Raw genomic sequence first — 24,554 nt, 5'->3', positions numbered from 1 at the left:
TCACACAAATTGGTAGTTATCTACGTGAGAAAATGAGTGATTAAAATTTGAAAAGGAATAACATTTATCAAATGATCTATTTGTGTTTTGGCCATAATACTCCTGAGAGTTTGTTTGTTAGTGAAGTAATATGTGAGTATATTTGGAAATTCATAGATTGGTAAAGTTTTAGAGATATTGACAACAAAACAAAAAGAAGACTAGTAGAGAGTAGAGATACATAATTTTCCCTCAATCGTGGAATGGTAAAAGGTAAAACAAAAAAAACAGAGTGAAAAACCCAAATTGCAAATTAACGTTAAAACCCTGTAAAAGGGGCAAGGCCTCTTGAAGTCGTGGGTGTTGGGCAGTTCCAGTTCCTGAGCTGACGCAACACAAGTACAAGAAAACAACCGAAAAAACTCAACTCAACTCTGCTGTCGTCTAGATTCAATTCGAATTGGGCAACCCGAGTTGGAGTTGCCCTTGTCTTCTGCGTTGACGAGCGAGAATGGTATGGTGTTCTGCCTGCGTCAAAAACGTGGAAGGAACCAGCGATGCTGGCAGACTGTGAGTTCACTACTTCTACTTGTCATCCTCTTAAACTTGATGGGTTGGATTATTGAGTTGTGATTTGTTTCGATTGATTTTCTTTTTGTAGATGGTGTTCTGGGTGTGGCAAGGTTTTAGAGGATCAGATTTTCTCTGAGGAACCCACTTTCATTAAGAATGCCGCCGGTCAGGTATTGGGTCTTGTTCTTGTTCTTGTTCTTCTACTGTTTTTGTGTTTGGTATTGGTGTTGATTATCTTTGTGATTTGTGTATATTTTTGCAGAGCCAATTGGCTGGAAGATATGTGCGCTCCAGGGAAAGTGATATCTCCGCTTCTCGCGAAAGGATACTCGAAAACGGTATGGTTTCTTGTAGCCATTATATGCCATTAACTCAGGATTCTCTTGAGATATGTTACTTTCAATTCGGAAATAGGGTACTTGAAATTTTGGTGCAGGTGTTTTGGTCAGTGGATAAGTTAAAGTTTGTATCTTGGAAGTAGAAAAGTTGGAAGGAATTATGCTGTTAAATAAATCAGCCTTGAGTTTGTACGTTTACATTTGGATTCTATAAGCTTTACTCAATTTTAAACAAACTTGACATAGAAGTATGAAGATACCGAAGGGGAGGGAAACTACATTGGATTTGCATAAAGACTTAGTATCTTACCACACTTAATGGTAGTTGCGCTTTTTGAATAGGGCGTTGTATTCGTATTGGTTGTTTACTCGTTGCGAGTTTCCTAGATTTGCACGAGTTTAAATGGTTAAATTTCAGTTTTTATGCTCTCAATTTCGAAAGGAAGTTTATCATGTTCAATTGTTATCTATGTTGTGTAAGAAATGGCGGATGAGGAGTTTCTGCAGAATGAAAAAAATGATAAATTAAGGATGTCTCATTTATGATACTGTTTGTTCTAATGCTTATGCAGCTGAATATGAACTGAGATGTATGAGAAATGCTTTAGATATGGGGGACAATGAAGAAATCATTGACATAGCTAAACGCTTTTATAGAGTATGTGTACTATTACTTAGAAGTTGAGTTTCAATATGGTTCTTTACACGTTACTTGTGAACTGTTCTAATTCTCATTCTGCTTTGCTCTTGTGAAGATCGCAATTGAGCGGAATTTTACAAGGGGGCGCAAGTCGGAGCAAGTACAGGCTGCATGTCTTTACATTGCATGTCGGTGAGACTCTTTAATCTCGTAAATCATTTCTTTCTGTGAAACTTGAATACAGTGTCTTAATAAGTTCCCCTGGACGAAGAGGAAATTCGAGAATTTCAGTTATACTCCTTCAGTTTTATTGTAAATTTTGATGTTAAATCTTTAGAAAATTTGTCCATCAAAAGAGGAAATACTAAGAGAAAAATTATAATTATAAGGTAAGAATCTACACTGACATTCTATAAGCTTTGTGATTTTGATTTGTAAGCTTGTATAGGATCTAAATACATATAGAAAGGTACAGTGCTAGGAGTTTGTACTTTTGATATGAATCAAAGAAGTTCATTATCTCTTTCGCAACATGTGTGTATGGTGTCTTTAGTAGATTGTTAAGATTTTGGATGTACTACTATTATTATATTTTTCTTACTTTTCCCGATAGCATCATCTATTTGGTTAAGGTTTAGGAAGGCTAATATACTTGTAGTGAATCGGTCAACAAGTTAGTCAGAGAAACAGAACAAGCACAACAAACCAAGAGAAACAACCACAAAGAAAAGAACACATGAACACAGATTTAAGGTGGTTCAGCAAATAGCTTTGCCTACATCCACCGGACAGAAATACACTTCCACTATATTAATAATGGGTACACAAGAAAGACTAAGAAAACAAAGACTATCTTCTCTTCCTATCTTTCTCCTCTCTGCCCTCTCTCACCCTCTAACCGAGAATTGAACACACTATGCTCTTTGTCTCTGTGATGCCTAAACCTAGAGCATAACCCCTCCTTATATAGCCATAAGGACAAACATGTTTCCTCACCAAATAGGAATCCTATTCCTAATAGTGGTAGGCTATAAAGCCTCCTCCTTCTACAAGTAAACAATCATCAATAAGGATTCCCTATCCTTACGGGAACACCATACTCTAAGAAACTATCTTAGGAAAAACACATGGGCTGGAAACCCAACAATCTCCCCCTCCAGACCATGAGGGAGGTACACCGGCGCGACTCCATCACCGAGAGTCCGCCCAAGCTGACTTGATGCATAACTATGTGGTTGGAGCATGCAGCTCCCCCTGATCAGGCTCCCCCTGATCGAAAAACTCATCACCATGTCCCTGTTGGTGGAACAACTCTTGACCATCTTCACCCTGGTCAGAAAACCCATTGGAAAAGGACATTTGAGACCACTTGTCCAGAACGCCTTTCTTCCTTATATGGCCGTCACTATGACGCCGTATGTCCGAAGAAGTATCACCCATTGCACTCAAGTCATCTTTATACACCAAGCTATGTGTCTTGTACAAGGAACGACAAAACTCTCCACTAGCAACGTCCAACGATCGATTCGTCAGCTTCCACTTCCCATCACCAATAAACTGGTGGAAACCTTGCCTGTCAAGAGCACTTGCAGACAGTATGTTGACACGTAGATCCGGAACGTGTCTCACATCCTTCAATGTCATATGGTAACCCAGATTAGTCTCGATGCAAATATCTCATATTCCCGAAATCTTGGAGTAGCTTGAATTGCCCATCTTTAACATCCCAAAGCCATCTGCCTTGTATGTAGAAAAAAGCTCCAAGTTGGAACTAACATGACAACTTGCACCCGTATCCACGAACCAATCATGACCCTTGTCACCCACATATAGACATTCTTATAAAGTAAGAAGCTCATCCGAAACATCTGAAATACAAGCAGTATAGCCATTATCTTCACCATCTTGGTACTTGCCTTTCTTCTTGTTTTGTTTCCACTTTCGACACATCCGCTTCATGTGGCCCTTCTCTTGCCACCTTTCATCATCCATATTGGTTGGCCTTGCAGCCGCACCCTCTATTGGCTCATGCATATCCCTACAACACAGGATATCCTTCATTCTTGGCTTCCACGTCACCCAATTCTTGTGGGTGAGTTTGATCATTGTGCCTTTCACATCATCATCCATTCTGGCAATACCGATTCAGCCGAACCCAACCTTCAACCAGGCTCTGATACCACTTGTAGTGAATCGGTCAACAAGTTAGTCAGAGAAACAGAACAAGCACAACAAACCAAGAGAAACAACCACAAAGAAAAGAACACATGAACACAGATTTAAGGTGGTTCAGCAAATAGCTTTGCCTACATCCACCGGACAGAAACACACTTCCACTATATTAATAATGGGTACACAAGAAAGACTAAGAAAACAAGGACTATCTTCTCTTCCTATCTTTCTCCTCTCTGCCCTCTGTCACCCTCTAACCGAGAATGGAACACACTATGCTCTTTGTCTCTGTGATGCCTAAATCTAGAGCATAACCCCTCCTTATATAGCCATAAGGACAAACATGTTTCCTCACCAAATAAGAATCATATTCCTAATAGTGGTAGGCTATAAAGCCTCCTCCTTCTACAAGTAAACCATCATCAATAAGGATTCCCTATCCTTACTGGAACACCATACTCTAAGAAACTATCTTAGGAAAAACACATGGGCTGGAAACCCAACAAATATTGTTCTCAGTGATCACATGTAGCTGGCTAGTATTTATTTGGTTTCTGGGAAGGTGCGGGGGTGATGTCAGTCTTTTGGCCTTTTGCTATATAAGGGTAGTTTGATTTGAGAAATGCAAGGGGTGAGGAGCGGATAATTTGTGGGATATGGATTATTTTTCAAGACTTTTCTTTGGGCTTCAATGTCCATTCGAGTGTAACTTCAGCAATCTTTTCAAATTGGTAAACTCTTGTAGTTTTGTTACTGCTTTCAGTTGATGTTGTTGGGGAACTATCATGTGATTACTTATAGTCCCTCTTTTTTTGTCCTTCATTGGACATTATGAAATATATGGATGCCAAAATTTGTTGTATCCTGTAGTCGGTACTCAGCATACTGTGATACTGTCATACTCCATTACCGTCATGTACTTCACATCTGTTTTGATTGGCTTGTTAAGCTTTGCCTCTAGGATATATCCAATCCACTGTCACTTGCAGAAACTGGTAGCAAGTATCTAAGAAAAAAATTTCTGATACAGTCAACAAAGTCTGTCTACTACAACTCTGTGGTTGATATCTTTGTTTTTGTTTTTCTTAAAATTGAGGTGAAGATCTGGATCACACTCATCACAGTTTTGTACTGTTTATCTTGATTAAATATTGGGAATGGGGATTTTACTGGTGCAGGGATAAATGCTACCTCTTTGAGTTTTGTAAACTAAAAATATCTTATTTACTATATAGAAAAAAGCTCCGTATAGATCGCTCATGGAGGTAAAATTCCTGATATTCTCAGTTCATCTATTTCGAAAAAAGAAAGAAAAGAGATAAAGAAGAATAGATGAACAGAACAGTGTTGTGGAGACACCCCTGGAACTTGAAAACAGAAACACAGCACACACAGCAATTTATAGAGGTTCGGCAATGCCTACGTCCTCTGTGTGATCTCTCCTGAGAATTACTAGCACTATGGAGAATAACAACTTGAATACAAGCACTTATTGAAATCCTCATGCTACTCCCAGCACGTTGCTAGATCTCTCTATCACCCTTAGCTCCCGGTTTTCTGTGCTCTCTGCCTTATCCTTAGAAAACCCCTTGCAGCTCCTATTTATATCAATAGGGGTTGCTGATACAACATGGTTTAGGACTCCTAAACCTAATAGACCAAGTCCATTATACAAATCCTAATAGAACCCTAAAAGACCAACTTTCCTAGAGCTTACAGAAAAACTGCAGCGCTGTCCTCTTTCTATTCTAAACTCAGATTTGCCTAATGAATCCTACAGTTCCAAATTGTATCAATGAGCCAAAAACACAACAAACAGAGCATATTAGAAATGCAGCATGACCTGTCTTGGAAGTTTTTCGCTGAGCAAATAAAGACTACAGATTAGGAGGGCTTTAGACATATTTTTAATAGAAAAAAAAATTGAATTTTGCTGTTCTTTTATTTGTATGGTATCTTTTCAAAGCTTATGACCACCAAGGATGAAAATTTTACTTTCTGACCCATACTAATTCACAACATTGTTAGAGAACAGACTATCTTTGTCATAAAATTCGTTGGACGGTATGGAAATTGGTGCGTTGCCAGTTAAATTAGTCTGACCAGTGTTCGGGAATGTTTGCGATTTTGGTCGTATTCTGTAGCATGCTAGTTCTTTCATATATTATGTTAAATCTGGTAACTGTTGTTATTCTGCTGTTTGTTGGTCTGAGAATTTTCAAGATTGTTTCTTTCAGCTGTCTGTTGTGGTTTTTCTATAAACCAATTATATCATTCTTCTGAATTTCATTTCTGCAGAAAAGTAGAAGGAAAAATTGTGCCATACTGTTGTTATTTAGTTTTTCTACAATTAATATGCTTTAAATATTAGTTTCTTATCCTTATTCAAAAGCAGGCATAATGTTTCCAAGATAAATATCCAAATATGGTGAACATTTATGAACTGATTATGAACTTGAATCATGTCTTGCAGGGAAAAGAAGAAGCCGTATCTTCTTATTGATTTTTCAAACTACTTGAAGATAAATGTGTGAGAAAGTCTTTCTTTGATTTTTCCCTTGCCCTTTCCATGCTCTCATGGTTCTTAGTAATGACTTTTTTTATTTTTCTAACCCACAGTAGCTGTGGTTTGGATCTATTATTTCCCAATTATAATCACTAAAAACTTTATCTGATTGATTTTTCTTCTATCCTTTCTCATTTGACTATGCCTCTGAAGCAACTCTGTAATGACATTTTGGCTGATTTGATTAGCTGAGTCTGAGTTTTTATACTCATATGATTTATCAGCTATGTTCTAGGAGCTGTGTTTTTGCAACTTTGCAAGGCTCTGAGGCTTGATGAGCATCCTATTGTTCAGAAACTTGTCGATCCCTCCTGGTTTATTCATAGATTTACTGAGAGTAAGTGCCTGCTACTGTGACACCACATTGCTTTCTTTTTTCTTTTTTTTTTGAAAGGGAAAGAGGACACATTGCTTTCTTATCTTAACATATATGGGATCGGAAGTACTTAAGTATTTGCTTTAGTCAATCTCCAACACAAGTTATCTCCTAAGCAGGGTGACATGATTTTATTTGGGTTGTAAATTTGAAGGGATACTCTATTTGGTTTCTCATTATTTGTGAATAGGTTTGGTATTCTCTATGCAACAGAAATATCAACTCACCTCATATTTCGACTTTCTGATTGCATTGTTGAATGGAATATTAATGTCAGTTCGATTATAATTTCCATTTTCAAATATGCTTTGTAGGTTTACCAGGAGGAAGGGATAAGGGGGTCATGCAAACTGCACAAAAGATTATCACAAGCATGAAACGGGATTGGATGCAGGTGTGAACTCGCTTTCATTGTTTTATCTTTGGTTTCATATGATTTGATGGTCGCCCAGGGAGGTTGACTGATCATATAACATATCTTTAATTGTATCCAGACAGGCAGAAAACCCAGTGGACTCTGTGGTGCTGCATTATATATATCAGCACTTTCACATGGTGTCAAGTGCACTAAGTCTGATATCGTAAGTTATATTAGTTGCTTCTCTCGGCTGATGGTGATATGTTGATTTAGTTGGTTTCCTTGTCAAAGAAAAGATTAGCGTTGTCATACCTGTTTGAATGGTTAAGATGCTCATTTATTTTTTAAAGTAGATGATTTATCGTCGTCATCATATACCATCCTTTGATCTTCATATTTTTCTTTTTGGTGGTAAAACCTTTGGGTATGAATATGATTTTGACTTTTTGTTATTAGTAAGTGTTAGTGCTTTCAAATTCTTCTATAGTGTGAGTGTGTGACATCTTGTTTTTTTTTTTGAAGCTCTTACAGTTTGCTTTATGTGACAACCCTTTTTTCCTGTTCGTTGACACTTGGAAAGATAAAAAAAATATTCAACATATTCAGTAATATTTTTTCTTTTTGGTGGTAAACCTTTGGGTATGAATATGATTTTGACTTTTTGTTATTAGTAAGTGTTAGTGCTTTCAAATTCTTCTATAGTGTGAGTGTGTGACATCTTGTTTTTTTTTTGAAGCTCTTACAGTTTGCTTTATGTGACAACCCTTTTTTCCTGTTCGTTGACACTTGGAAAGATAAAAAAAATATTCAACATATTCAGTAATATTTTTTTTTCCGTCTCATGTGATGTTTATTATTTTTCCAGATCAAAATTGTACATGTTTGTGATGCTACATTGACTAAGCGGCTGGTTGAATTTGAGAATACAGAATCTGGGAGCTTGACGGTATGCTTTTTCCATTTATTACTATATTGATAGTTGCATCTCTCCATTTTCGCAATTTTACTACAGTATGTGAGGACATGATAGATATGGACGTTGAGCAATGGGTGAAACAGGATCAGAAAGTTGGTAGAAGGTTTGTCTTCAAAGAGAAGGCATCTTTATTATAATTTTCGTCTTGATTCAAAAAACAGAAAGGGATTTCTAGGAGGTAGAGATTGGTGGATATGTTTAAACCTGGTAGAAAAGGAATAAAGTATTGCAGGCTAAGTCTTTGTGAAGATTCCCTATATAAGGGAGTCACTATGGCAGTTTGGCATGCTGCTATTAGAAGCATGTTCTTATGAAATGGACTTGATGAAATATGATTGCGAGTGGTGAGTGATATTGAAGTTCCTGGATAGATCTTCAATAGGTATGAAGGTTCTTTAAATTGTTGCTAGGATTGTGGGTTGAACTCAGAGAGCAAGTATTCAAAATTCTTTTGACTAGGTAATAGTACGTATCGAATTTCCTCTGTGATATATCTGATCGGGCAGAGGGTTTGAGTTTCAGATTGAGCCGGTATGTGTGCTTTTAAGGGACATATATGACTATAAATAGAGACATTATTTTACTGTTATGGTGCGTTTGGATGAGGAAATTCTAAAAATCATGGAGTTTATAAATGATGGCATCTTAAAATTCATCAATCTGATATTCGTTAATTGCGAATTCTACTGTTTGATTATATTTATGTGGAATTTGAAGTTTGTGATAGATTAAGAAAGTTTGAAATAAATTAAAGAGATGAAATATAAAATGAGTTTTTTTTTGGAAAGATAATTGAACACTGGAAAAGAATTTGCAAATGACACCTATTTTGTGGGAAATTCGAGTGGGAAATTTAAACAACTAATTCCTGCGTTTTATTTTCCACAGAAATCTAGAACTTTCAATTTATAGTTGCCAAACGAGGGAATTGTCTTCTGGAATTATAAAATCTTCACTTTCAATTAAATTCCCTCTTTCTTTCCCTCATCCAAACACACCATTAGGGAAATTAGAAGGTGTTTAATAGGTCACATTGAGATTGTGATCCAAGGTTCTGGTGTCTAGAATCTGCAGGAATTTTTTTCTTTTTGTTTAATAATGCAAATAGAATAGGTGGAGGAGTTGTATCAGGATGTGTCTCCCTGCTTCTTTGTTTGTTTGTTTGATTGTTTGTTTGTTTGTTTGTTTTGTTTTATTTTTTTTATTTTTTACCTTAATCTGTAGAATGTAGACTAGTAGATCAACCCTCAAGTAGTGAGCTCAATTTTATAAGGGGGTAAGGGTCGGTGGACAGGTTCAGGTGCTCCACATGCATTTGAAGTTAGGTTTCTTAGCCTGGTTCACTTTGTTAAGTTTGGCCCATTTTGGGTCTGGAAAAAGTATGTCTGAGAGTGTATAGTGGTCTTAATGTTGAGCGGTCTTAATAGGTAGTTAGGCTTTAAGCTTGTTGTAATTTATCATTTTACTTCTAATATATGACTGGACTCCTTATCTGCTATTTGTAATAAGAAAGGTAATCTCTTCTTGTAAATTAATTAAAATATCTGTGGAGATCACTTTTGGTGAAAGCTATCAATCTGGTACATGTCAACAAGAAGTTACGGATCATGAATGTGATTTAATATTGCTTAATTATCTTGTATACCTAATTGTTAGTACTTACCTACTATTTTCCTTTCAATGGATCGTTTGTTGAAATTATGAGTGCTAACTTTTTCTCCCATCTTGGAATATGCTTTTTCATTTTGTATTATTATTTTTAGATTGAAGAGTTTCTCGTGAAGGCAAAGGAACTGGATGAGTTAAGCAAACAACCAATTATTGCTGATAAAATGGATAACACAGATGGCAGCCCTTCTGAACAGAAGATCCTTTGTGAACATAAGGATTTTGAGAAACCTTATGCATATGGGCTTTGTCAAACCTGTTATGATGATGTGAGTCCAAATTTTTTCTCCCATTTTGAAACTAAGATTTGGATTCCTACTGTATTTACTTTTACATGTTGGTTTAGTTTATGACAATTTCAGGTGGACTTGACGGAGGGGCTAATCCTCCAGCTTTCCAGCGTGCGGAAGTAGAGAGATTGAAAAAGGCATCTGCAGAGCCAATTGCTAATGACTTCTGTATTGATTCGATTGCTTATGAGAGCCTTGACAACATTAATCAGTCATCCAAGGTAACTGTTTAATATAATTGTTATATCAGCTGCTACTTCTACGGTAATTATAAGTAAAACTACAACTAGGATATATCTTACAAAGCACTGACCAGATACAATCATTTTTGGCTGGAACCATGTACACTTGGTTAATAATTTATGCAAAGTATGCCAATATATGAGGCAGAAATGATTCTGCTTTCCACATATAAATTAGTAGTTTATCAGGTTTGAAATTACTTGACCATTATCTCCAAGGGTATTGGTTTTTGCTAGAGCCAGACTATGTAAAGTTTTGGGAGTCGTCATTGAAACAAATACCAAGGCAGCACTGATTCTACTTTCAATTCTTTGAATTATAAATTTTAAGAGACGTGAATTACACGACTATTCTTTTTTTCCCTTTCATTTTCCTCTCAAACAGTAGTGGCTTTTGTGAATTAGAACTGTATTATGTAACTGATGTGTAATAATAGCATAATGGTTTAGAATTCGGCAGAACGATATCACTAAACTAAGAGGCATTGTGCCACTGAGTGCAGGATTTTAATCATTTTTATAAGAAAAAAACTTATTAGCGGGGTTGTGTAATGTTGTAGGTGATCTGATTCTGGATATAAAGGAATCTGTCACAGAAAGGTCTGAGAAGCGAGTTTTCTGAAACAGTGTCAGGTTTATGGGCTTTGGTAGCTGCTGACGTTAGATAACATTTATTGTGATTTATTAATTAAGAAATCCTTCATTTGAATTGAAAAGTAAAGTTTGTTCATTTGTAGGGGCTGTTTTCTGTTAGATGGGTAGTTGCTAATTAAACTGATATATGACATGCAATACCTTCCCCAAATATCGTAAGAATGGAAGTATGATGCCCTATTGTTTTTGCCAAGAAAGATAGATGTAAAATGTGATCTTGGTTTTTGAAATGAAGGGTCTTAATTTCCCCTCATGTAGGGTTTACTTATGTTATGACACTTTCTTATGTTTTAGTTGGATGCCATTTAGGGTTTTATACGTGATAATTGTGTTTCCATGATTTCTGTCCTAATTTAGGGGAATACTCGGTCTTGTGAATGGATGAGGCATTTTTTTTATGCTGGTTTTGTATATTGAAGCATGCCTATAAGATGATTTGTTTCCATTTCTTTGATACTAGATCTTTTGTTTCTTGTCTGTTCTTAATGTGATGATTGCCTAATTTTTATTTTTGCTCATATCATTATTAGTTTGAGAAAGAGAATAGCACAAATTCAGGAAGCGAGAACATAGGACGGCTACATATGGAGCCTGAAAGTGATGGTATTCTTATCTCTTTCTACCTGTCCTCTCCTTCAAATTATCGTTTTGGATTTTCATTCTCAAATTCTCATATACCATATCACCATTTAATTCCAACGAAGTTCTCAATTTCTTTTCCGGGGGTGGGGGTGAAAACGTGTTCGTGTATGTCCATTCATTTATTGCAGAATTTTTATGATTCTTATGTCTTAATCGAGAAAGAAAATATTATTGTGTTCCTGATGTAGAGGGGTGGGGGTGGGGGTGTTGTGGGGTTTCAGGCCCATGGTTTTCTCGCATGTTCTCTGAGTCTGAGCCCTGTAAGGTACAACTCTAGCTATTTGCTAGTGTGTGTGCTGCCTAAAGGTTACACAATTCTGTAGGGAGGCCTTGAACCTTGGTCTAGGAAGCTGTTTGGTAAATTTGATGGAAAAAAAATCCATTAATAATCTTGTATAACTTTGTTCTGCTGGTTTCATGTGCTGAAAATTTAATGTTTTAGGGGCTGCCATGGAGAATACAGCTCTTGACACTGGAACCGAAAATTGTGATGAGCCTGATAACTTGTCAGATATTGACGATGCGGAGGTGCATAACCACTACCTTGATTCTCCAGCTCTTTTTCTGCTCTGTTATCCCATAAGGATATAAATTTTAAATCGAGTAATGAATATCGGAGACTATATATATTGTGCACAAACTTTTCGTGGCACCAAAAATTTGTTCCGCACAAGCCCATATAAATACTGCACATATTACACTTGTCCCTACTGTTTAAGATAATTTGAACTTCTGGATCGTTACTCACAATTTTGGATCTTGAACAGGTTGACAGCTACCTCCTTAATAAAGAGGGGCAACGCTATAAAAAGATGATCTGGGAGGAAATGAACCGCGAGTACATTGAGGTACTCTAATAATTTATTCCTTTAGTACCATTTATTGTAATTCTTTAGATAGTAGTTTGGCTTTTAAAATGATAAGGTGTATATCAGTATATTTCTATCAACCCTAAAATCTGGACTTGTAGGAGTTGTAGGTCTAGAGGTTAAATTATTCCTGGTCAATGTGGTGATATCATGCTGAAAATTTATTTATTTTGTTCAAACTGAGCTGATCTAGCATAGCTAGAGCATTAATTTAGTGGTTAATTAACAGAAGAAATTTCATTGGGTGATAACAACAGAAGAGTGTATTAAATATTTTGTTATATATAATTGAGCTTACCGGTTCTGGGTTTAGTGTGATAACTTAAATGTAGTAAATCTATTATTGTTGTAAGCAGTACGTATGTTTATGTATTGTATAAGATCCCATATATGCAAGACTAGTGCTAAACTGTGGCTCAGTGTTTTACATCAACACGTTCAAATGCTATAAAGTAATCCACTTGGCAAAAGCAAGACAAATAACATATGAGATACACTCCTTCAAGATCGGCACCCACATCCCAAATATAATTTAGCTCCTCATGCCTTCCAAATTATTTTTTTCAACCATGCCTAAATAAATGCTAGCTTCCAAAGAGTTACAACTCTCTCCTAGCTTCTGCTCCCTTAAAATTCTCACTCAACAAGGAATATTATCCATGGAACTTTCCACTTAAAACCAAAACTAAGCCATTCCTCTTGCAAAGAAAGAACACACGTACTAGGTCAATTCATGATTTGTGTAATGCGTACACATCAGGCCTCAACGATTCAATGACACTATGAAATGCCTGCAAAGTGTGTTAAATACAGTATGACTTTTGCCATGAGCTACTACCTAAGCTAGAAAGTCCACAACTGAAAGTAGTCAGGTAATGTGGTTTTTTTTTCCAACTTTATAAGTAGCATAGGTACTTGGATAATTTAACATAAAAAGAAAAACGTTTCTAGAAGAAACAATTTTTTTTGTTAATTCAATAGACCAATGTGTGAGGAGTAATCAGACCAAGTTAGGTAGAGCTGAACACACTATTTACATTATATTATACACATTGTTAGAAGTTTGTACCATAGATTTAGCTAGTGAGTTCTTCATTTGTCTACAAAGGCTGGTATTAGAAGTGATACCAATCTATTGAATTGCAAAGTTCAGTTAGAAAAAGCATTGTACATGTATACGGAAGTGACCCAATTATTCCAAATTTTCAAGAATCTTCAGAAGCCTGCATACATATGTTCATATGCGTGTATGCACATATAGGCAGTGCATTCATACTCAAACTGATGTTGAATAGATCTGCCTGGCCTCTAGCAAAAGTGAAGAAGAAAATATTTCATTTCAATGGCCTTGGTTTGAATAGAGTCGTAGTCTCGTAGACCTGGGATGCCGCCAGTCTCACGTTCTTAAGCTTTGTTCCAACATGCTTGGTATATATCAGTTGTGTCATCTTATATTCTTATCCCTTTGATCTACAGCATATCTCATTCCTCCAGTAAATTTTTATAGGAGCAAGCAGCAAAGGAGGAAGCCGCCAAGGCTGCTATGGATATCAATTGTCCAGAAGCTGCAAAGAAACTTGCACAAAGTACTGAAGCAGCTGTTGCCAAGAGAAGAAAGGTCTTTTATCTCACATCTCTCTTGGTATATTTTTTTTTCTAATATTTGCAAGTTTACTAGAAAAGAGGTTATTATTATCAGAAAGAAGGTGGGCAAAATTTCTCTGTATACTAGCCTCTTGGCATGCTCATGAAAACTATCCCATTCTGAACACTCGCATTCTATAGTTGTGGTCACCTCACAGTCATTTTGCTCAAGTTTTTTTGTTTGGCCTCTTTACCATATGGTCTTTAGATCACTAAGCTTCTCTCTCCAGCAATTCTAACTGTAAGAGTATATACAACTAATACAAGCTAACTGTAAGATGTCTGTTTAACATGTGTATCTTGTCATACATGCTACATTTGCCAAAACAAACAGATAATATGTGCAGAAACGTGTATAACTGAAAACAAATTAATTTTCCCAATTACATAGAGCACAAATCAAGGAAGCTGACTCTGCATTCATTAAGGGAGATATTACATAAACGCTATACATAGGCTTCTTTACGAGTATTTAAACTGTGGATTTTGAGACTGTTATCAATTGACCCTAAGCGATACCCAACTGTATTAACTAGACATCGTCCAAGTTCTTATACTTATAATTTCGATCTTTATAGCTTCTTTTTTTTTAACAAACCTGTACTTGTAAGAGTCTTGAAGGCCACAAATTTTGCTAATTTATTTCTTTCCCGTCGAGTCAAACGACATGCTTTTCCTAAGCTTTTTTAGCAGCTTGTGTCGCAATTTGTGAAAAAGTTGTTTGAGACAGTTATGGCGGACAGTTCTCTTTTTTATAGTTATGATGTTGTTCTTAATGTGAGAATTCTGGAATGTAATTGCCCCCTCAAATAGCTTGAATGCTATGGATGATAAGTTTTGCAATATTATCTTTGATGCATCAGCTATTCTTCGACTACTTTTTTTTCATATTTCAATCTTATAAACCTCAGCTTTGTGATTTGTCATTCTCAGGAGAGGCAGCTAGCTAGAGCAGCTGAAGCGAAAAACGCTACTCCAGCTCAGACTGCTGCAGAAGCTGTCCACCAAATCCTGACTAAGAAGGTATTGGTAACTTCCTTTTTCTGAAAAGGGTATTGATAACGTTCTATGACGGTAAAGTATGGATAATAGAGTTCGTATAAATGTGTCTGACTGTGGCGTTAATCTCCTTTAAAGTTCGTAGTAAAGCATTTGAGTGGGTATATTTTGTCCTGCAGTGATAACACTTCCACAGAAGATATCTTGCGATACAGTTAACTATTGTACTATGATGTTAATTATTGTTACCAATAACATGTTGTTTGTATACAATATGATGGTGGTAACAGTATCTCTAGATTCCTGCTATACCTTCAAAAGCTTAGTAGCAAGGGAAAATTGCTACAGGATGTCGTGTTCTCTTAATGTATCAGTCATTGTGAATAATACTTGTGTCTTTTTCAAACAAAAAAATATTTGCTACAGGATAATCTATTAACAATTGCTTCAATTAGCAGCCCTGCCATTAGTTTAAGTTGGCTCTGGTTTCATGAATTTTGGACTCAAATATTTAGTCTGTTGATCTATGGTAGGGTAAAGCCAGCTGTAAGATGTAGCCCCTAAAGTTTTTATCTGTAAATCAAATGTCGAACAGACTAGTGACTAATCTTTTTCCGCCACTGTTTAATGCATTTTATTTTACTTATATTGCTGTTTTTTTCCCCATTAGTTTCCGCCCTATTACTTATATTGCTGATTTTCAAACCATAGTGTCAGGTTATGATATATTCTAACCTGGTTTCCTTGCAGAGACTCAGCTCAAAAATCAACTTTGATGTCCTGGAGAATATGTTCGAAAAAACTGTATGCATCTCTCTTTTTTATTTCTCTGCAATACTTTACTTTTGCATTGCTTTGCATGCATGCCCATGACAAGTTCCATATATACCATAAATGTATGTCTAACAGATTATTGATCCTTCATAGCTAATTAACTAATATGGATGAAACCTTCTTTCAGAAAAAAAAAAATATATATATATATATAGTAGATGCAACCTATATAGTTTTCCTACATATGTGGCTTCTATGTACTTGTTCATTCTTTTGCTCATCCGTGCAGGAGGCTCCTGATGTCTCTCGGAAAAGAAAAATTGATTCACATCTTGACAATGACGACAAGTTGCCCCATGATAGTGAAGAGCTTGAATTCGATGCATACAAAGATGATGACTTGGGTATAGAACAGGAATATGGCGATGAAGAAGGAATTGAGTATGGAGATGAAGAAGCCATTGACGACGTAACCTATAACGATTACAATGATGATGGGGAAGTAGATGAAAACTGGGATTAGCTGTTCCGTCACCACGTTTGCAGCATCCTAAAATTTCCGAAGTTGCTTTACCTATATAGGAGATAGTATAGGAAATGTTCATTGTTTATAGAGTTGTATTAGTAATTACCAAGCCCAATAAATGCAAGTGCGCTCTAATTTTTAGTGCAGAAATATAGATAACACTGGACAATTTCCTGATCTGTACTGTAACTTAGTCTTTAATTACCAAATAAAAATCGTTTTTCATGTGGTGTTATATTTGCATCTTAAGGATTGCTGCTAAATCTTTGGGTTGGTGTCGGCTTCAGGTTGGTAACATGGTGCATTTGGTCCCAAGTTTTTATTTTGGCTTGTATACGTATAATTGGGTAGCTCCAACGTATATAGAAAAGAAACCTCAAGCTATTTTTCATTTCAAATCGAATGTACGTAGTATGTGCTCTTGGAATAATTGAGGTTGATATACAAAAGAAACACAAGGCTATTTTCCGTTGTGAGAATTAAACTGGTATGCCGTATGTGAGCTCCTAGACAATTTGAAGTTCATTGTACTTGGTGATGGTACTAATTTTTCCTTACCGCTTGATCATTGATTTAGGGTACAAAAACAGTTGGAATCTATTGTAACTTGTCGTTATGGCCATGAAACATCTATTGAAATCTCTCCTCTGGAAATAGTATTAAAAAGGGTATTATGGTCGGGAGGGGTACGTTCATACTTCATACATAGTTTATGGCAAAGTCATCAGTGATAACGTAAGGGCTTACGCACATGTAGCATATAGTCACTACATAAAATATTTACGAGCTGCTTAATTTTATGAATTATGATTGACTCGGCAGATCAGTGGCAAAAGTTTATTGTCAAAGACTCGAGTTCAGTTCTTGGCATAAGACTAGGTAGTATTATATCAAGCTTCAAACTTGCTCCACAAGTCCATAGTCGTTCCAGTTCTGCTATATAGAGTAAGAGCACTCAAACTACTCACAAATCACAACAAGTTCTTAAGGAAGATAACACTTTTGCATCTCACCAAATATAATGGCTCATCAGGAAGTGGTTCTTCTTGGGTTCTGGACAAGTTCTTATGTCATGAGAGTGAAAATTGCTCTGGAGGAAAAAGGAGTCCGCTACAAGTATTTGGAAGAAGATATTTTCCATAATAAGAGCCCCTTGCTTCTGAAAACCAACCCTGTGCATAAGAAAGTTCCAGTTTTGATTCATAATGACAAGCCTATATGTGAATCCCTCAATATTCTTCAATATATTGATCATGTTTGGAATGATGAAGCAGCTCCAAAGCTACTTGCCGAGGATCCTTATGACAGAGCTAAGGCAAGATTTTGGGTTGATTGTTTCGACAAGAAGGTACGTGTGTATCGATAATTTCAATTGCAATAATTTGATTTCTGGTATGAAATGATAGAAAAATTAAGTTTCTACATTTTTTAATGTTTCATTTAAACAACTCTGCAATTAGGTGAGAGAAAAAAAATGACCCTCTCCTTTTCTCATCTATATGTGCAGATAGCGGACTGTGGTAAAAAGATGTGGGCAAGCAAGGGAGAAGAGCAAGAAGCAGCAGCGACTGAGTTTATAGAAAGCTTAAAAGTGTTAGAAATGGAGCTCGGAGAGAAGCCCTTTTTCGAAGGGGAGCATTTCGGCCTCTTGGATATTGCCTTCATACCATTCTCCTGCAGGTTTTATACATATGAGATCCTTTGCAATTTCAACGTAGAGAAAGAAGTCCCCAAGATAATGGAATGGGTGAGGAGATGTTACCAGAGGGACAGTGTTTCCAATAGCATTCCAGACCAATATAAAGTCTATGACTTCGTCTTGGAAAAAAAGAAGATGTATGGAATTAGCTAGGATATTTAGAAGAGTGATTCGAAAAGTTAAGAGATTCACAGGAAGCCAATGAAGGACGTAATAATTTGATCCAAGTAATGTGTGTATCCAAAATTCCAAATAGATCAGCATGAATAGGAAGGAAATGAAATAATAAGATCAAATTTGATCATTCCTGTGAAATGTAGTACATGCATATAATTTCTTTGCTTGTCTACCTTTTATGATATGTATACATCAACTAAAATTGCTTTCTACATACAAACATGTCCTCTATAGATGATGTTACAATGATGTTGCAACAAGCTTAAGGTATGTGCCGGCTGGAAAACATGGAATATGTAATTGATATATGACTCGACTTGACGGAAGAAGTACCAAGCATGCTTCAATAAGTAAAATCTTTGGATTTGAGTAGGGAAAGGATCGGATTCAAGGGAAAGCTTTATTTGATGATGAGGGAGACGAAGGTTTCTTCTTCGCAGAGGGCCCTAGAAACTCAATCACTCTCCCGAGCTGGCTACAAGAACACGATGGAATTATGTAACTATGTTGATAACGAGCACATAAAGATGCTACCATTCTTGGATTTTGATAATTCTCTATGGAGCACTCTACCATAGACAAACCCGTTGTTGCTTACATTTATATCTGGGGCCGGCGAGTTTGTTGAATAATATTAGCGGACCGATAATTACACGATGAACTATCACCAAAAGAAGAATTCTTAAAAGTATACTTTACCTGAGGATTAGAATCGAATACATGCATGCAAACAATTAGGGGAATTGAGGCATGCACCAGGTTGCATTGGTCAATTTTGTGAACCAAATTGCGTGGTTTTTGCAACTTGCAAATCCATGACTACATGTCTACATACATGAGCATTGAGGAGGAATCAGAAGTTCAGAGCTACCCTTCAACCATACAAGGGACTGACTGGAGTCACTACGTGGACTCTTTGGCCGATCGACCTTCATGGTTGATAGTTGATTTCCTCTTGGCAAGCATCCACAAGATGTGTGAATTAATCCTTTTTTTCTTTTTCATTCTGAAGCTCTCGTCAATGGCTAACGTGGAAACTGGAGGAAAAAAAGATTAATACTCTTATTTATTCGCGTGAATGGCAAAAAAATTATCCTCTTAAAACAAGCTTATAGAACTTTGTTATCAAAAGACCAATGAGATGCAAACTAGGCTAGGTGCTTGAGGTTCTTAGATAATCGAAATGCAAAATGTGGAATGGAGGACTCACAACAGTAAGGGTGGTCTAAATTGATATGAGGATAACGAGTTGATAAAACTAAATAAAAACGTGTATTTTTGTTCATATATCATGACTTGGTCTAGTATACGTATACTTTAATATCTTTTTGTCCAAATTGCTATTGTCTAATTACCATAATATATATCCACAGCTCTCCTTATCTATTAAATTGTAGTCATCAACTACCACTATTAACCTATATCAAACCTTAAATTAGAGTTAAAAACCAACAATAAAAACTAATTAAAAACACACTGTTGTTGCCAATCGTCAAAAGATGAGTGGGGGCAGCTGCCCTTGTTGGCTCCCTCATCCTCATGTGTCCGCCTTTGACTATCATCATTTATGAGTCGAATTGAACATCTAACACATTTTATTCTAATACCAATGTTGAATTATGTAACTATGTTGACTTTGGTCCGGTTATGCTGCAATGGAAGCATGTGAGGAGTGGTTGAGCTGCTGTGTCTCATCATCTGTGATTAGCATGGGGAATCAAGATTTTCTCCATAATCTTCTTCATTGTCAAGACATGGGCTGTGAATAGCTATAGTCTTTAGCCATACTTCTTTTACCTTTTAGTAGGTTAATAGTTGTTAGATCTTTTCTCTATACATAGCTTGATTCATGACTTGTAATTTTACATTCAACATATTAAAAGTGAGAGAAAATTGCTCCAAAGATCTATGTCAATGTTTCTTAATTTCTTCAACCAACACAGATTTATCATTCATGTTGTATACTCATGGGTGAAAGCTACATGGATATATTATTCAAAGCTATAGTGCTAAAATTGTAAAGAAAATGCAGAAAATACTTTTTTTTTTGTTACAAATGGGGTCAAAGCTAAGATCCAAACGCAAAGAAGACCAGACTTTGAACTACATTGCGGCTACTATGGCAAACTGATCAGCAATAACGTAGGGGATTATTATGTATATACAGGTTGCACATAGTTGACTATATAAAATACTAGATTGCCCCCTGCGGACATTATTTCAAGAAGCAAAAGTAATGTAACTGTGGAATGAATCATAGACAAAAGTTATTATTTGCAACAGATTCCTAGGACATATACACAGGCAAACATGAGTATGAGAGTTTGATATCCACTTTTGAACTCAATTCTTGACTTCTTGAGTTTGAGACAAAAGTTGTTCCAAAATAGTCATAGGGAAGACCACCCAGTTCTAATCCTACTATGCTTTATGCTTGGCTTTTATTCATTTACCTGTGCAAAAGGAACGCAAAATAGATTGATTGGAAAATGTATTTGTAATGAAATTGGAACCCTGTGATAAAATTGGAACACAATATATACTCCAATCAATATATTTGTGTAAAGGACTTTACCCCTTTTTACTTTTGATCTCTGCCTAATATGGCTTCATTATCCAAGGAATGAGCCTACGAGTTTTGTTTATGGCTTCATTATCGAGTTTTGTTTACCAAGGAATGAGCCTACGAGTTCCGCTGCATCAAGTGGTATCAGTGCTACGAGTTTTGTTTATGGCGCCGTTCAAAGGATTAGGATTTCTACAATCCATGAGAAGTTCTGGAATCCACAAAGATAATTGAGAAAACTCAAAGGTTTATTGATATAAAAATTGTCGAAATACAAAGAAAGATGATGCTTATATATGCATCAATGACCTAAACAAAATCAAAGTCATAATCAAGGTTCAAAATCTTCCTGATATTTATGATATATCCTCTGATATCTCCCTTAAAAAACCGATATATCTTAGGGGTAAATATTTTTATTTTTTTCTTGTATTTGCAATATTTATCCGATAACATAAAATATCTCCAATCTTTCTCCGATATTTACGATATATTCGATATATCTTCGATATTTTAGAGAAATATCTGAAAATTTCACTTAAAAAACTTTATCTCAACGTGATGATGTCTCAAACTCTTGGAGATAAGTTTTTGAATAATTAATCGCTTCGAGGGATATCAAAAGGAATACTAGAAGAGTAATCTTTCAATCGGCTAATTTTTAATTTTTCGTAAAAGATATCCGGATGAGGAGTGAAAGTTAACTCTTAAGAGTAAAGTCATATCAGTGACAAGTACTCTCCTTAACCTTAAGGGAATCCAAAATAAAAAGTGACAAAGTAGTCACATGAAGACCATAGGAGGATGAAAAAATTTTTAATGCTCACGTAACATCACGTGACAATGCCTAGTGGTATGCTTTTCCAATCACAATTTGACATACAAGATTTAATTAGTTAAATTATATTCAAGCTATTTTAGATTTCTTTCTAAAACCCTATACCCTATACTCTAATACCATAAACCCTAAATCCCTACACTCTAAACCATAAACCCTAAACTCTAAACCTGAAATCCTAGTTCAAAATCATCAATACTCATAAAAGTCATTTTACAAATAATAAAAATATGTTAAATTATAATTTTAGTGTAATAAAGCCATATGTCAAAATATAACAGGTAAGGATGACCACTAGACATTGACACGTGGTACTACGGTAACATATAAAAATTTCTCATAACATGATATCCAGAATTCCATGAAGTCAACTATCAATCTGGTTATCATATTTATGATTATGGTATACGATCAATTATCGAGTTGGGTTCATTCTTACTATTCCATTATCGAAGAAAATGTCGGCAGCTCAAAAGAGATATATAACTATCATGTTAACCATTACAATTCGTATTATATGGCTCGTATGTCTTGAACAGAGTAATGTAGTTTTGTTGACTAACGTGCATCTTTTCAAGCACCTAGAGCCTCTTTGGTACTAGATAAAGTTAATAATTGTATATGTTTTTATGTAATTCAATAATAAATAAATAAATAAATAAATAATTTCAGAACATGAACGATATATTTTTTTTCCAATATCCCCGATATATCTCCGCTCTGATATCTTCATTTTTCAAAAAATGATATATCCATTGATACCGATATTTTGAACCTGGTCATAATCTAATATTGAAACCTAAAGAATCTAAATTAAAAAGGAAACAGAGAAATCTAAATAATAGAGTTCTAAAAAGAAAATAAAACTAGCCTAAAATACTAAATGCTAAATCGGAAAAGTGAAACGTTATTATTTGGCTTAAATCTGACGGGACTCAGGAATGTGAGTCTTGTAGATCTCGTCGTTCCCATTCCAGAAAGATATTATGCATCTCAAACGGACATTCTAGCGAAAATCTACTCAAATATGATTCACAAATTAAAATATGAATTTCATATGAGCAACCTGAAAAGTCTAAAAGATCATCTTCTTAAAATAGTCCAGCAGCTAATTAGCTTAGAACAAGCGAGTTACCTATCTTCAAATCATTCTTCTTAATCATTTGCCGCTTCCTTACCTTTATATTATTCTGATTTAATTTACCCCCTTCTTGTCATGTATTAGTTTCCTCCACGAAAGAACCTAACCTCGAGTTCCTCTTAAATAAAGAAAAAGAACATGTAGATAACAAACCCCATAATAAATTAGACAATTAAACATGTGGCTTGTAGACATGATCTTTATAAAACTCTGACGACACCACCATGAAACCAACTCCAAAGACGAGTTTGTCAAACACTACTTGAACGGATTCTTCTTACATCCCAACATGACAATGTTGAATAACCTCATTTGAATAATTAAATTGTGGCTGCAAATTTTCTTCAACGAGAATAACCTTGTCAACAGATGCAATTTCTTCTTTTACCTCTTCATGAATAAATTCTAGTGGAGTGTATTCCATTAAAAATTCGTGGAAAATTTCTTAAGAGGCATTCTCCACTGCAATATATTCAGCCTTTTCTTCACTAAAATATTATTCTCAACATGCAAAGCAAACTCCTCAAGCTTTATATTCTTCTCTTCCACCTTAGAAGGGTACTTCTTGATCGAAAAATCTCTTGGCAGAAACTTTTCGCTAAGAAGACCTTTCATTTTTCTCCAAGTTTTAACATGATGTTTACCTTGCATCTTTCTTGCTCTTTGCAATCCGTCCCACCAATTAGCGGTAATGCCCTTGAGATGGGAAGCAATTGTCTTGACCTTCTTATGATTTGGAACCATTCTGATCTCAAGGAATGTTTCAACCTCATCCAGCCAATTCAGAAAACTCTCCTCTTCCATGTGACCGAAAAACTGGCGAAAATTTGTCATGCTTTTAAAATTTTGACTCAAAATATTCTTTCACCCATTTGATCCTCCTTTCCTGTCTCTACTGCGGTTGTAATTTTGTTCTTGCAACAACTCGCGAATTTCTTTGAGCTGATTAGATAAAGCAGCCATTGATGTAGAAAAATATGGAGCAGCAATATTTGGATATGCTATAGTAACCAGATTGTTACCATGTGTTCGTCACCCATAGTAAGCAAAGTAGATAAAAGAGACAGGTTAGACCTGCTCTAATACCACTTGATGCAGCGGAACTAACCCGTTGGAATCCACCAACGGCAACCTTGAATCCACAAGACTAGGGTTTCTCGAATCCACGAGAAGTTCTGGAATCCAACAGGATAATTGAGAAAACTTAAAGGTTTATTGATATAAAAGTTGTCGAAATACAAAGAAGATGATGCTTATATATGCATCCATAACCTAAATAAAATCAAAGTCATAATCTAATATTGAAACCTAAAGAATCCAAATTAAAAAGGAAACAAAGAAACCTAAATAATAGAGTTCTAAAAAGAAAATAAAACTAGCCTAAAATACTAAATGCTAAATCGGAAAAGTGAAACGTTATTATTTGGCTTAAATCTGACGGGGCCGAGGAATGTGAGTCTTGTAGATCTCGTCGTTCCTATTCCAGAAAGATATTATGCATCTCAAATGGACATTCTAGCGAAAATCTACTCAAATATGATTCACAAATTAAAATATGAATTTCATATGAGCAACCTGAAAAGTCTAAAAGATCATCTTCTTAAATAGTCCAGCAACTAATTATCTTAGAACGCGCGAATTACCTATCTTCAAATCATTCTTCTTAATCGTTTACCGCTTCCTTACCTTTATATTATTCTGATTTAATTACCCCCTCTTTGTCCTGTATCACAAACAAGGACCAAATGATGAAAGGGAAGCAATTGCAGCTCCCCCGCTGCAACAACTTGAGGTCATATGTTTAGATCTCTTTCGGAGGTGTGTGTTTTATTGCCCACACACATGAT

At 35.7% G+C, this 24,554-nt stretch overlaps 2 protein-coding genes across 3 annotated transcripts; both read left to right on the top strand.

The window, feature by feature from the left end:
* The first annotated feature begins 351 nt into the window (after positions 1 to 351).
* Positions 352 to 16,516, top strand: LOC126790159 (transcription factor IIIB 70 kDa subunit). Its single transcript, XM_050516312.1, has 19 exons — positions 352 to 549; positions 641 to 722; positions 815 to 890; positions 1,463 to 1,548; positions 1,646 to 1,722; positions 6,176 to 6,232; positions 6,493 to 6,605; positions 6,959 to 7,038; positions 7,139 to 7,225; positions 7,868 to 7,948; positions 9,742 to 9,915; positions 9,993 to 10,157; positions 11,363 to 11,435; positions 11,917 to 12,002; positions 12,242 to 12,322; positions 13,851 to 13,961; positions 14,921 to 15,010; positions 15,737 to 15,790; positions 16,050 to 16,516. Exons 1-19 carry the CDS (start codon positions 491 to 493, stop codon positions 16,281 to 16,283), a joined length of 1,866 nt encoding a protein of 621 aa, XP_050372269.1. The 5' UTR covers positions 352 to 490; the 3' UTR covers positions 16,284 to 16,516.
* Positions 16,517 to 17,103: 587 nt separating this feature from the next.
* LOC126790659 (probable glutathione S-transferase parC) lies at positions 17,104 to 18,328 on the top strand. 2 transcript variants are annotated; one of them, XM_050516987.1, is made up of 3 exons: positions 17,104 to 17,231; positions 17,320 to 17,634; positions 17,794 to 18,328. In XM_050516987.1, the coding sequence occupies exons 2-3, from the start codon at positions 17,359 to 17,361 to the stop codon at positions 18,136 to 18,138; spliced, it is 621 nt and encodes a 206-aa protein (XP_050372944.1). In that variant the 5' UTR covers positions 17,104 to 17,231; positions 17,320 to 17,358; the 3' UTR covers positions 18,139 to 18,328. The 2 variants fall into 2 exon arrangements, with proteins under 2 accessions (XP_050372944.1, XP_050372943.1); XM_050516986.1 differs by having other exon boundaries at positions 17,204 to 17,634.
* Positions 18,329 to 24,554: the final 6,226 nt, after the last annotated feature.

Source organism: Argentina anserina, chromosome 4, assembly GCF_933775445.1.
Source record: "Argentina anserina chromosome 4, drPotAnse1.1, whole genome shotgun sequence".
NCBI lineage: Eukaryota > Viridiplantae > Streptophyta > Magnoliopsida > Rosales > Rosaceae > Argentina > Argentina anserina.
Note: the sequence above shows the minus strand (reverse complement) of the source record. Positions and strands in the feature narration are given on the sequence as shown.